The 13,155-nt window shown below is 57.5% G+C and overlaps 2 protein-coding genes across 2 annotated transcripts in view; one reads left to right on the top strand and one right to left on the bottom strand.

Moving 5' to 3' along the window:
• C3H16orf96 (chromosome 3 C16orf96 homolog) overlaps positions 1-671 on the top strand; it is a 35,163-nt gene extending 34,492 nt beyond the window's left edge. The window contains exon 16 of the mRNA XM_087815212.1: positions 472-671. Coding sequence (XP_087671338.1) covers positions 472-671 — 200 coding nt within the window. The remainder of the gene's footprint in view (positions 1-471) is intronic.
• Positions 672-5,805: 5,134 nt separating this feature from the next.
• On the bottom strand, positions 5,806-12,666 carry UBALD1 (UBA like domain containing 1). The gene is made up of 3 exons (XM_016214456.2): positions 12,522-12,666; positions 9,109-9,171; positions 5,806-8,802 (listed from the first exon to the last, which is right to left on the bottom strand). The coding sequence occupies exons 1-3, from the start codon at positions 12,639-12,641 to the stop codon at positions 8,446-8,448; spliced, it is 540 nt and encodes a 179-aa protein (XP_016069942.1). The 5' UTR covers positions 12,642-12,666; the 3' UTR covers positions 5,806-8,445.
• Positions 12,667-13,155: the final 489 nt, after the last annotated feature.

Raw genomic sequence — 13,155 nt, 5'->3', positions numbered from 1 at the left:
CCACCCAGGCCGGGTGTCTTTTCCCAAGTGTCCAGTTGGTTGCAGAGGTGGGATAAGGGAGCCCATTTATTTTCCTGGGCCTTTTTGCTGGGGCCCTGTGAGCCAGGCGACAGGGAACTGAGCTCCCTGATTCGTATTGCCCTGTATCAGGCATTTGTGGGAGCTTTATAGTGTACAAAGCACTCTCTTCCTTCTTATTTCATTTGTCTCTGTCCCAGCTGGGGGAGGTGGGGACTACTAGCCCATTTGAAAGAGGGGGAAGCTGAGGCACAGCAACCTTGGGCCAGGGCTGGGACCCCTCTGGATGCTCTGCTCCACTTTGGGTCGCCCCTCCCCCCGGAAGTTTAGGGTGCCTGTGACTGGGTGAGCCATGGTGAAGCACTTTCAGCGTGGGGCTTCTCTTCTTAATCAGGCCAGCCTCTACCCAGAATGCTCTTAGGGCAAATCATGGGTCTCTTTTGCCCCTCCCAGCCCTGCGCTCCCATACCAGCATCCGCTCAGTGACTTCAGGCTCCCACTCAATGATACCAGCTCAGTCTCCGTCTCTGCCACCCCTGCCACTGCTGCCACCGCTGGTGCCATCCCTGCAGGACCCCCAGCAAGCCTCGGGGTCCACCAGGCATCCAAGGCCTCAGCGCCTCCAGTCCCGAGCCAGCACGCAGCCCGCCTAGGAACACGACCACTGGTGAGCCCTGCACCCTGTGCCCTCACTGTCCCTTCCACCCCCTCTGCCAGCCCAGACCAGGCCCTGAGCCCGGGGGGGAAGGTGCAGGGGCCCTGGACATAGAGTAGGGGTCTCCATAAGGGACTCACTGTGACCCAGTAGCTGTTTTCACTCTTTGCTTTTTGGATTGAGTTCTCCACTAAGCCAATCTAATTCCTTGACCAGTTTTCCTTTTTTTTTTTTAACTAATCTTCATGGGAGGGTATTTTTTCTATTGATTTTTAGAGAGAGTGGGAAGGAAAGGGAGGGGAAGAGAGAGAAACATCGATGTGAGAGAGACACATGGATTGGTTGCCTCCCGCATGTGCCTTGATGGGGCTGGGGATCGAACCTGCAACCCAGGTACATGCCCTTGACTGGAAATCGAACCCACAACCCTTTGGTGTGTGGGCCGATGCTCTAACCACTGAGCTACACCAGTCAGGGCTCCTTGAACAATTTTCAATACAACACAGTTAAAGTAGTTTAAAAAACACTTTCCTTTTTACTTTGCTGAATGATTTCATCGGTATCGGTTCCAGTTCTAGCTTCTGCCACTGTCCATTTTCTTTGGGGGCTATTATTTCTACCAGGACCAATTTTCTCATGGGAACCAAATGTTACTGCACACATTTAAAAAAACTGGGGCTGATTATTCCCACCAGTAATTACTGTTATTAAGTGAATATTTAAAGAAATTGGTGATTTATATTTACTTCTGGCTAATCCCTGAGGGACTTGGAGCAATGCCCCTGGAATAAATACTTCAGGACTGCTCTGTCCCATCTAGGGCTGGGGTCCTGCACACCTAGATGAGTCTAGTTCCCGTGCTAACTGCCCATGCACCTGGTGGGAACAGAGCAAACTTCGGTCAGAACTTTCCCACCTGGCAGTTCAGTGGCCCTCCTCAGGTCACAGAGCAGAGCTCACACCTGCCGGCCTGCACAGTGCCCGCCTGGCTTGCTTTCTTCCCCTGGATGGCTTACCAGTCCCTTCCTTTTCCACTCCCTAGCTTGTCCACTCATGCTCTCTGTCCTTTGTGTACTTCTGACACTTCTATCACATTTCACAAAGACTAAAAAAGTTTTCCCTCTGTGCAGTATCAGGGCATGCCCCCCCCCCCCCAACATCCACTAGAGGCCCTTGGGATGATGAAGGGAGTCAGGGAGTGAGGTGGGGGATGAGCTGTTCAGGGGTCTGCCCTGGGGGAGGACTGGGGGGTCAAGGCTCTGCTGGGGAGCTGGCATGGAGGATTCCCTAGACCTGGGGGCCATTGGAGTCCAGGGACATTGTGTGCCTGCCCCTTCCTAATGGTCCCCCAGCCCTTCCCCCAGCTCACTAGTGACCACTCCTGGCCCTGACTTCTCTTTTCTCTCTCCAAGGACTGTGTCCAAATGGGGCCATGTTCTTCCTGACCCAGGTCTATGTCGCCTGGGGCAGGCACTGGCGCTGCAGCCCCTGCCTCCATCCCCACCTCCATATCACAGATGAGTATTTTTGGCGACTTCTCCCCAAAATAAAATCTTTCATCTTGCACTTTGCTGACTGTGGACGAGGGTGACTGGCCCAGTATCCTCTCTGGAGGGTGGCTTTGCCTGCCCCACATGGGTGGGTGAACCTGCTGGTGACCCTCCTTGGGCCACCACCCCAGGGTCAGCCTCCCAGAGCCACTGTCCAGAACCACCGTGGCTGACCCTCAGCAGAGAATTGCAACCAACCGCCCCTCCTCTGTCATACTTCCCACAGTGGCAAAGGGCCTGAGCTGCCCCAGGCCTGTGTCATTGGCAGAACAGGAGTTTTGGGGCAGGGACATTGGTGTGACTCCCAGGGTCACACAATGAAACCTCATCTCTCCAGCTCCTGCCCAAGAGGCCATACTTCTTGGGTGCTGTACACAGGTATGAGGCCTGGACTTCTGCGAGGCAGGGAAGAGAGGTATGGCCTGGACTGGGTAGACAGGCAGCTGGGGGTTCCTGGGGGAGCACCCCATGCCAGCCTTGTCCCCTGAAGCCCTGACATGAGGGCAGCCATGGGCACCTGGGCATGCCACTCTCTACCCCTCATATCAATCCCCTCGGCCCCTCAAAGCTGCCTTCCCAGCCATTTCCCAGGTTTACATCAGAATCAGTGCCCTAGTTGGTTCCTGCAGCTGAGGGAGGGAGGAGGGAGGCCCAGGTAGGTCTCTGTGTGATCGTTTGCATCCTGACAGGCCCCCTCAATGCTCCTGAAGGTGGGAAGCCGCAGTTCCAACTGCAGCCTGCCCGAAGCAATCATGGAAGACGACAGTCCTCTCCCCCATGGGGGTGGGGGAAGCTGGCCTTTGGCCTGGTCCCACGTAGAGCTGCAGGCAGAATCCTTGCCAAGGACAGTGGCAGAACTCCCCCTCCTAGATCCCAGCCCCAGGGGGTGGGCCCTGAAGGCCTTGAAAGCTGGAAAGGAGATGCTGTGCCCACTCCCAGGGCAGCTGCCTCAGGACGGTGGCCCACTCCACTCCAGCAAGGGAAGGCACTTGGGGAGTGGCCAGAACAAGGGATGGGGTCAGCAGAGTGGGGATTTCAGAAGGCCTTAGTTCCAGCCTCCTCCTCTGCAAAGGGGACCACAGCTCCTAGCCTGGGACACAGCAGCAGGGCCAGGCTGGACAGGGAGTAGGGAGACCCAACTATCCTAGTCTGCCTGAAGGGGGGAGGTTCCTGGAACTTTCAGTTTTAAGACAGATAAATTGGTCATATGAGGAGGAAGTCATGTGGGCTGTCCAGGTACATAGAGTTGCATGAATGAGCCGGGCAGGAAGGGGAGGGAGATGCCTCTTGCCAAGCAGAGGGTCCTGCCTCGAGGTGCTGCTAGAATGGAGATGCTGTGTGGTGATCACCCTGCACCCCCAAACCCAGTCCCACAATCCACCGATGCAAGTCAAATGGTCACTGAACATTTCCGCTCTTTCGGTGCCCATGAATTCATTAACTGTAAGGTATAAACAACCGAGAAGTTTCCCAAACAAGTTGATCTGCATTGAAAAAAGGCACCACCAGTACCCAGAAGCAGGATGCCAAGAGGTGGCAGTTAAGGCAGTGCCTTCTGGGCAGGTACTCTGAAATCAGACCAGACTGGTCCCCATCACCATCCTGGCCGGCTTGACCCCTGACATTGAGTGCATGGGGGCTCTAGGAAAGGACCCTCCAAACCCCCACACAATCGCCAGAAAAGGGTTTCTCTTCTCTCTCCCCTTCCTCCTCTTGCTCATGGCTTCACCAGGATCCACAGAAAACATCCCCACTAGTATTTGCAACTGTTTTTACCAGAACTCTGCCAGCAGACTCCCAGCACCTTGTGCTGTGCCACTGACAAGACCTTGACCACCCTGGAAGTCGGCCCTCCCTCCCCCTCCCCTGGAGGATCCAGCACCCCACCCTGAAACAGTGGTGTTCTTTTAAGGCTCATCTGAAATACATATATTGCCCAATCATAAGCTGTGCCTAAGCAACCAGAGACCTTTCCAAATGCAGGATTGGAAACAGCTTTGCCTCAAAATATCTCCTTTTGGCCCAACCCAGGCAACCTCCCCAACACTGACACTGGGAAGTAACCAGAGTCAAAGCCTGTCTGTCCTCAGATGAGTCCTATGAAAAGCCCCTCAGAGACCTCCAGGGCCACAGCAGCCCCACCCACTGGGTTTGGGCGCCAGCCTCAGGAACAGCGTGGTTTTCTTCAGAGGCACAATGTGTTCTCAGAGAGCCCTAGAAAGACCCTGGGGACCCTCAGCAGCCCTGGGAGCGTCCCCATCATCCAGAGAATACTGCAGGGAAACAAGCCCTTCTCTCTAAAGCTGTGTGGAAGAGGAGCCCTGCCTGCCCACAGAAAGCATTTTAGTCACCACTCATCTACCAGGTGCCCCTCCACCCCATGGAGCAGGGCATTTACATCCAAAGCTCCTCGGGGAAAGCAAGATCCCTTTCAGAGATTCCAGCCGATTCCAAGATGGGAGTTGTACACACACACATCCTGGTGGCCAGTGGAGTGAGCTGGCTGGCCAAGGGCAGGCTGGCTGCGTCCCCACTGTGATGGTTGGCTTCAGCCAGCTGTGGCCTTGAGGGAACTTAGGCAATATTACAAATTTCCAAGACAAGCCAGAAGTGAGGCTTTTCATGTAAACTCCTGATTTGAAAATGCTGGCAAATAAAAACACTATGCAAGCCAAACAGCACACATCAGGAGACTGTGAGCTTGCAACCCCCTAAGACAACCACACCTTGTCTTTTAACGGCAGGCCACAGGGCGCAGCTACCTCGTCTCCTGGGGAGGCCAGGTCTTCATTCCCACGTGCTGCCACATCCCCTCTTCAGAAATGAGACACACAAAGCTCAAATCGCATTCTTTTAAGCAACATCATGGATGCAAATGGTATTTTTTAGAGTGGAATTTTGGAAACACAGTAATTTGTAGCTCAAACCTGGTGGTCATGTAGGATGTGACCAAGCCCAGAAGAGGCTGGATGTTGAGGTGACAAGGCCGGTTTTCCCAGGAGGTGCCCAAGAGTCACCTGAGATTCAGCTGAGCCTGGCTGTAAATATCTGTTCCATTCATGTACCACCTTTGTTTTTAGCCAGTTTACACTTGCCTGTGTAGTGATGGCTATAGATGCCTTCAGTTTTATTCCCGGGCTTGGGGAAGTTAAGGAAGGTTCCTGGTTCTCGGTGTCACATTCAAAGTTTGAGGGCATGTGGCACCTGCGTAGGCACCTCTGGCTCCCCTTGAGTTTGGGCGGCTCACTTCTGCAGCCATTCCCTTGCTTTGAGATACTCAGACAGGGGGCTCCAGACACACCTGGCAGGGCCCCTCTCAGCACTGCTGGAAAGTACCCGAGTCCGCAGGTCAGCTCCAGCCCTGCCTCTGCTTCCTCCTGCTCTGGGTCCCACCTTGCCTGGGGCATTTATTAAAAATCAGATCACTGGGTCCTCCTCCAGAACGGTTGCCTCAAGCACTTAGGGGACCCTTATGCTTTGTAAATTTGGTCGTTGGGAAAGGCACGTGTTGGGTCCGAAGCACTTGGGAACTATTTAACCTTTAATAACAGCTTTCACATAATTAACATGCTACAAAGTCCACCCTTTTAAAGTGTGCAATTTAATGGTTTTTAATTTGTTCACAAGACAATCACCAATATCCTGGGTGTTTAAAACTATACTGTCAGGGTCTCCCCTCCTGAGATTCTGACACTGTGGGACCAGGGTCTGGGGGTGCTTCTTTTTGGAGCTCCCAGGAGGCTCTGCTGTGCAGCTAGCCATGGGACCAGTTCTGAGCACGGGCTTCTCCATAGGGAAGGGGGGGACAAATTACCATGTCTAGACATTTTGGTTGTCACAACCGAGGGGTGCTACTGTCATCTAGTGGGTAGGGGCTGGGATGCTGGCCAATACCCCACAGTGCACAGGTGCCCCCATGGTACACAGTGATCCAGCACCAATGTCCACAGTGCCCAGGCTGGTAAAACTGTGTCTACAGGAACCTCAAGTCCCTTCCAGCCTAATGTGACCCCCTGGGACTTCCAGGCCCAGCCCACATGGTCCCCAGAAACAGAAATCGGCCTTACCTCCAACAGACCAGCACTGGCCTAAGGTCTGATCTCTAGCAAGCCCCAGGTGATATTGCTGGTCTGAGGACCACACTTTGAGCAGTGAGGGTGTGGTTCATGTACAGACCACACAGGGGCCAGCCTGGGGTCGGGCCCCTGTTGTCTCCAGAACAGCAAATTCTAGACGGTACAGTCTCCTGTGGTTCCAAAGCACACAGCCACCCCAGTAATCAGCTCACTAGGAGAGCCCAGGCACGTTCACCCCACAAAGCTGATAAGCCAGAAAAGCTTGCCCCTGCAAAGCATTTTCCTACCACTTCAAGAGGGAGTGTGCCAGTTTCCTGAGAATTTTCTTCCACCCAAAAGAATGAAGCAGAGCTGTGAACTCTCTGGATTCTGAGGCTGTTGGAAAGTGAGGACACACTTTCAGGATGTAAGCAACAACTCAAGTGGGGGCCCAGAGGTCGGTCTTCAGCGACAACCAGAGTAAACAGTCATCCCAGGTGAGCTTTGTCAAGAGCCTGTCCAGGTTCTAGCAGGGCGGAGCAAAGCTGGGCAGTGGCACCGTTGTCAGAAAGCACAGCCCCATCCCTGGGAGCAAGAGAGCACTGGTGGTGGTGAGTGCTGAGATGTATCAGGCAGGAGGGCTTCTGAAATAGAAAACTCTCCAACCCAGGAGCAATCCACATAGGACTCAGGTGCCAACGGGCGGGTTTTCCCCGAACACGGAGGTCTTCTGGTGAGGAACTGCAGAGGGCCCCAGGGACCCACTCCCCCGGTGTGGACAGCCTAGGGCACTATGGGGCATCTGGCTTTTTCCTTGGGGCTAGAGCAGGTACCTGCCCCAGCCCAGTTCAGAAGCAGCCTGGATCCAGTCTGTTGCCCCTGTGTGGCCCGTCACCTTAGTGACCGATAGTTTGAACACTGGTTGGACTCTGCCCCAGCCTGGTCCTGTCCCTGTCACTAGCCCCCACTGGCTCTGCATTCAAGCCTGCTGACTACAGACACTGTGGCCTGTGCCTCCCCGGGGGAGGGCCCTGGCTTCCCCCAGGCACTTTTGCTGGAGGCTGGGCTTGAGGGACCAGCCCTCAGCCAGCCACTGGGGCCCTGAGACAGGAAGAAAGGTCCTTATGTGAAACTCGGGCAGACCGGAAGGCAGTTAGCCCTGGAGGTCGGCATCCCTCTAGCCAGGAAGGGGGAAGGGTGGGTAGATAGAGGCTGGGATTCTGGGAACACAGGCCAGAAACTAACTTCATGGGAAAAGCCTTGGGTAGGCAGGAAGATTCCAGAGTATGTTGTGGTTGAAAAGACAGCAACACACAGGAGCAGTGTGGAGCCAGGCGGGACTGGAGGGTAGCCCTCTATTCTGGGCTCAGTTTGCGTCCTTCCCCCCACCCCCCCCACAGAGCCAGCTGGCAGCAAAACTTAGGATAAGAGGCAAGACCACAGAGCCTGGTGGTGGTTTGGAACTCTTTCTTCTCCTTTGTTAAAAGGGGTAAAGGAAACGGGCATGGGGTACCCCCGGGCTCTGGGCGAGGCATGCAGGCAGTCCCAGCAGGCAGGCACTGGGGGATGGGTGGGAAGAGTCCTGGAGTTTCCCACAATCCTTTTCTCTGCAGGGATCAGCAAGGCTGGCTGCTGAGGGGGTGGGGAGGGGAGAGGGCCCTGGGGAGGGGGGCGGCGGGCAAGGGGCTCAGGGGCTCACTCTAACATGCAAAGTCCAGCTGCCCCATAAACTAGGTTGCTTCTTGAAGAGTGACATACGTATAAATACACAGACACAGCCACACGCACACATGCGGAGAAGGCTCTGCATTCCCAAGGGTGGGGATATAGGCCTGCAGGCCCCTAGGAGCTCCAAGGCAGGAGCCTGGCAAGTCTCCGAAGCCTCCTGAGGTGGGGTGAGTCCTCTGGGGAAGGCTGCTTGGTCTCTTTAAGTTCTGTCCACCAGCACCCAGATGACTCTGAACCAAATCCATGCAAGCTGGGTGCCACGTGCCTGCACTTCTGGGTACTCGCAGGCAGCCTGTGTGCTGGCACGGGGGTCCAGTCTCTCCCCTCCAGGGCTCCAGGGAATGGGGGTGCAGACAGAGGAAGGTAAAGGGGGCCAGCGGAGATGTCTTCTCCCCCGCCCCACGGGGTCCTGGCCTCCGGGAGGGGGGAGGGGCCTCCCTTATCTCTCTGCCTCCATGGCAGGGTGGGCCCTTGGTTCTGAGGCGGCCTGTTGGGGGGCCAGGGGTGGCCAGTCTGATGCCGGGGAAGGGGGTGCTGGAGTCCACAGAGGCGGCTGCTGCGGCTGGTGGTGCTGTGGCCCCCCTGGGGGTGAAGCCACCATTGGCCAGCTGGGCGCTGCAAAGCTGCTGGTGGCGGTGGAGTGGGGCAAGTGTGGCGGGGGCGACGTTGCTGTGGCAGCCATTGGGCTGCCACTGCCACCACCATGGAAGCTCTCAGAGGCCTTGAGACGGGAGAACATGGTGAGGGCATCGGGGAAATTGGGGGGCGTTGCGGGGGTGTTGGCAGGAGTGCACATCTGTGGGGAGGAGAGCAGAGAGGGAGGGGTGAGCACTCTTTCTGGGAGGCCCCCAATTTCCCACTGGCTCCTAGTTGGAGACACATGCCCAGCCTCTGTTGGGAGATGTACCTGTCCCCCTGACCCCCATCCACCAGTCAGGGGCTCACAGAGGAAAAGTGGGGCACTGAGATGGGCAAGCCCACTACATCTGCTGGTAGCTCTGACAAGGTCCGGTCCCAGTGGCCCCTCCACAGCCAAGAGCCACTGCAGCTTGAACTGGGAGACCCCTGCATAGCTGCCCCTGAGGCCGCAGAGGACACTTACCATCTGGTGGTGGTGGTGACTGTAGGGGATGTTGGTCTCCTGGAAAAAGGCGCTGAGGGCCGTCTGTGGGAAGAAAAGCCCAAGCTTACCCTCAGCGCCCTGCCTGGCCCTGCTGCTGCCCTCCTTCCCAGGATCTTTGGGACTTTGTGCGGCCTTGGGCCTAACGAGGGGGAGAGGTGAATTGAGGCAGCGTGCCTGTCACCACTCAACCCTTATCACCTCCCAAGGAGGCACCCTGGACCCCCAGACAGGTATGGTGGGTAATGAAGACCCTCATGCCACTGTCTGCCACCTGGACATCAGGTGCCTCCAGTTTGCACATACCTGGTGTCAGCACTGCCACCTGGGAGGCAGGCAGCCCCCTCACCAGTCTCACAGGGAAAGGCCTCCTGGAGACCACAGCCCAAATCCATGGGTGTAAGCCCCTACTCCTCTCTGAGCCTGTTTCCTCATCTCTGAGCCAGGGGATGGCAAAGGCCCCTAGGTGTCAAGTCTGTGACCCACCTGTCCCTCTCCTTGGCTGACCAAGGGACTCTGCCCTGGTGTCAGCCTCAATTTCTCCATCTGCACCACAAAGAGATTGAACTAGGTGGATTCCAGGTTCCCCTCCCTTGCAACGGTGACCTCCTAAGAACTGTGTTCCAGCTGGGAGAGCCAGAATTAGGTAGGATGGTCTGGGTTTGCACTCCCTGCCCAGCTCACCTGAGTCTTCAGCAGAATGTTCTCAAGGTGACAGAGCAGGAGGATGGCAGAGGTGGGGTTTACACCCAAGACTGTGAGGAAAGGGGGATGAGAACTGGCCTGGGTCAGACCAGCTCATCTGGGTGCCCTGGGGGACTGGAGTGAGGGGGCTCCAGTGTGGCCTCTGGGAGCGCCCAGGGAAGTGCTGGCATTTGGTGTGTCCTGGCTCAGCCCCTGCAGGAGGGCTTCGAAGAAAAGGAAACCAGCTTCTCTTGCGAAAGTGCTGGGTGAGGGAACCCATCAAGTGTGTGAAGGGTCCGCCAGGCCCTACCAAGTCTCGGGCCCAGCTCTAAGCAGCCCCTGCCACTCTGCCCACCATAACCACCCCCTCAGACTGGTCCCCCACAGCCCTGCACTGCCCATCCCCTTGCCTGCCCCCAACATACCCAGAAACCCAACCTGGCTCCCGGGGCTTCCCTGGGATTTTTGTAATTTTCTTAAAAGTAAAATCAAATGAATTATTCTGGGCATTTCCTGCTGCAACACCCCCGCCCATGTCTCCAAATAGGTGTGGGAACTAGGGGAAGGGGGGCACTGGTCTCTAAGCACCTCCTCGTGACCCCCAGCCCCACCCCTGGAGCCCCAGGGACACACCCAAATCATTCTTCTCCCAAAAGTAGCTCCAAAGGCCACTGAGTGTTAGGATTCCAGGGAGAAACATGGGCCCCACCCCTTAAAATAGACAGAGGTTCCCCCTCCCCCTACAGCTTCTGTCCCCATTAACACCTGAACCAAAGAGAATGACCCAAAAAGACGGCCTCCAGTTGGCTGGGTCAGACCCTCAGCCAGTAAGCTGCCAGCTGGGGTGTGGAAGGCAGAAGGGGGTTAGCCATAAGGAACCTCTCACTCTCACACTGAGACCTAAGGTTTGGTTGGGGGTTCATGACCTGTTTTCACCTTAAGTGAACCTTCCTAGTATCCATATCCCTGATTTACAGATGGTGAAACTGAGACTCAGGGACCCTGGGGCCATCAGAGCCCCCAGTCTACAAACTGCTTTTGACCCTGCTGGGATCAGAGTCTCCAGGCATTTCAATCCTCAAAACTACATTTTCAATTCCTATGATCTAGCAACACCAGCCCGCACTGCCTCAGTGACCATCAAGCTGTTGCCAGGCTCTGTGGGCTGGGCTGAGAGTGCCAGCCCACTGGACACCTGCCTGCTTAGCCCCAGGCAGAAAGGGAGCCATGTATGCAGATGTGGGACTCAAGCAAACTGCCATGAATGTGGTTTTGCAAGTTTTGCCACATCCAGCCCCAGACACAAACGGGCCGATTAGGGAGCTTCCTGCAGGGGGGGCCTGTCAGCCCTGGGGGTGGCGGGGGCATTCACCCCTTAGAGGTCAACTCTCACCCTCAAGGTACAAAGGGAAAAACTGAGGCCAGAGAGGGGACGGGACATGCCCAGAGAGAGAGGATCTCCTGGTGTGAGGGCTTTCTCCTGGTAGAAAGCAAGGATCCTTTGGGTGGATAGGCCACTGCCTCTTCAGACTGTCCCAACCTGCGGAAGGGAATTCGGATCCCTTCCAACCCCAGGAAGCTCCCCTGGCTCCTGGTCCCTCCTGCAAGCCCAAACACCTTCCCTAGGCTAGCTTCCCATGGGAAATCGAGCTCTTGGGCCCCTGCTGGACACAGGCGCTACAACTGGCTGGGGCTGGGCCCTTACACCTGGTGAGGAACAGAGCTCAAGGAGCTCTGGCCTCATCCCTAGATACTACTGTAGACTTTTTCTGGGACAGGTAGGTTTAGGAAGGTAGCTTCTTGGCAGCACAAGCCTGGGCACTAGAGCTCTATGGGTCGGGGAGGCCTGAGGAGGGGAGTGAGGGCTAGACTGGGGCAGTCCCACCTCCTGCCCAGCTGGCTGAAAGCTACTGAACCGCGCCTGCACCGTGCAGGTACAGTCCCCTGCCAGCACAGAAAAGGGCCCCAAGACAGCACTGTGCACTCGGGTGTACACGCATGGGCACTAGCTGTAACACCGCGACGTGTATGTGCATGGAGCACACACCCCGCACCCGCGCGCCCCAGGTGGACTGCGTGTTTACACACGCCAACATGCGCACACGCAGCGTGGCGCGTGCGTAAATACAAATGCACATGTACGTTGGCACACGCGCCACTGGGCTGCCCATCAGGCACGCAGACCCACACACGGGGCGACTCCGCCCGTGGACCCCAAGGCTCTTCAGCCCCAACCCCGCGGCTCGGGGAGGGGGAGATGAAAGGGGGGCAACGCGTGTCCCGCTCCGCCTAGGCCTGGGGCGTCCTCCTTCCGGCCGCCCTCCCCACTGCTTGTCCGGGCCCGGGCGCCGCCCCGCCCTGGCCTTGGTAGGAACAAAAGTGGGGGCCCCGCATCCCCACCGCCCGGGAACTTGGGGTTCGGGATTCGGGGGTCCCGGTGGGGGTGAGGCCCCCTTCCTGCCCACCCAGCGCGGGCAGCGTTTCCGGGGGCCGCCTAGACGCTGCCTCGCCGACGGGCCCGACCCGCACGCCGCGTGAGCGCGCTGAGGCCCGGACCCGAGCGCACGATCGCCGGACACCGGGCCCAGTGCACGCCCCCCGCCCCCGGCCCGGCCCCAGCGGAGCGCCCACGGCACGTGTCCCCACCGCACACGCTCCGCGGGACGGGCGCCCAACCCCAGTCCCTGGCTCCCCGGGGCTCGGCCGCGCACCTCGAACTGCCAGTGGGCCGCCTGCAGCAGCTGCTTCGCCTGGTCGGCCGCACAGCCGGCCGTCAGCACGAACTGGTTGATCATGACCTGGTGCTTAAGCTCATCCATGTTCACGGACATGGCGCCACCAACGCCGCGCTGCCCGCTCCGGCCTCCCGCCGCCGCCGCGCGCTCCTCCGCTTCACGCGTCCACCATTAGCGAGCCGGCTCCGGCTAATACAAATATTTACTGTGCGGCTCTGACTCACCGAGCCTCGCCTCGCTCCGGGGCTGCGGGGGGCATGCTGGGAGATGTAGTCCGCACCGCGCCCGACAGCGCTCCATCGGGGGCTGCGGGCCGAGTTGTCCGAGGCTGGGCACCTACTGTGCGCAGAAGCGGGCCGTAACGAGAGCGGAGCACCCGCGCCCCAGCCGTGGCACTAACCGGGCCCGGAAGGCAGAGGCCACAGGGGTCTTTATCAAGACCCTGGGGAGCCCGGGTGTGGTTGGCATCCCTGTGTTGAGTGGGCGCACCCTTGGGGAGGAGAGCCCTAGCAATTTTGGCAGAAATCGGCAGCACTAGGCCGCGGGGCCCCTAAGGTCTGGCATAGAGTAAGCGTCTATATCCGTTCAGTAAATAAATGAATCTGCCCTT

The sequence above is a fragment of the Miniopterus natalensis genome, chromosome 3, assembly GCF_054644295.1.
Source record: "Miniopterus natalensis isolate mMinNat1 chromosome 3, mMinNat1.hap1, whole genome shotgun sequence".
Lineage (NCBI taxonomy): Eukaryota > Metazoa > Chordata > Mammalia > Chiroptera > Miniopteridae > Miniopterus > Miniopterus natalensis.
The sequence above is the reverse complement of the archived record's forward strand: the minus strand, read 5'-3'. Positions and strand labels throughout refer to the sequence as shown.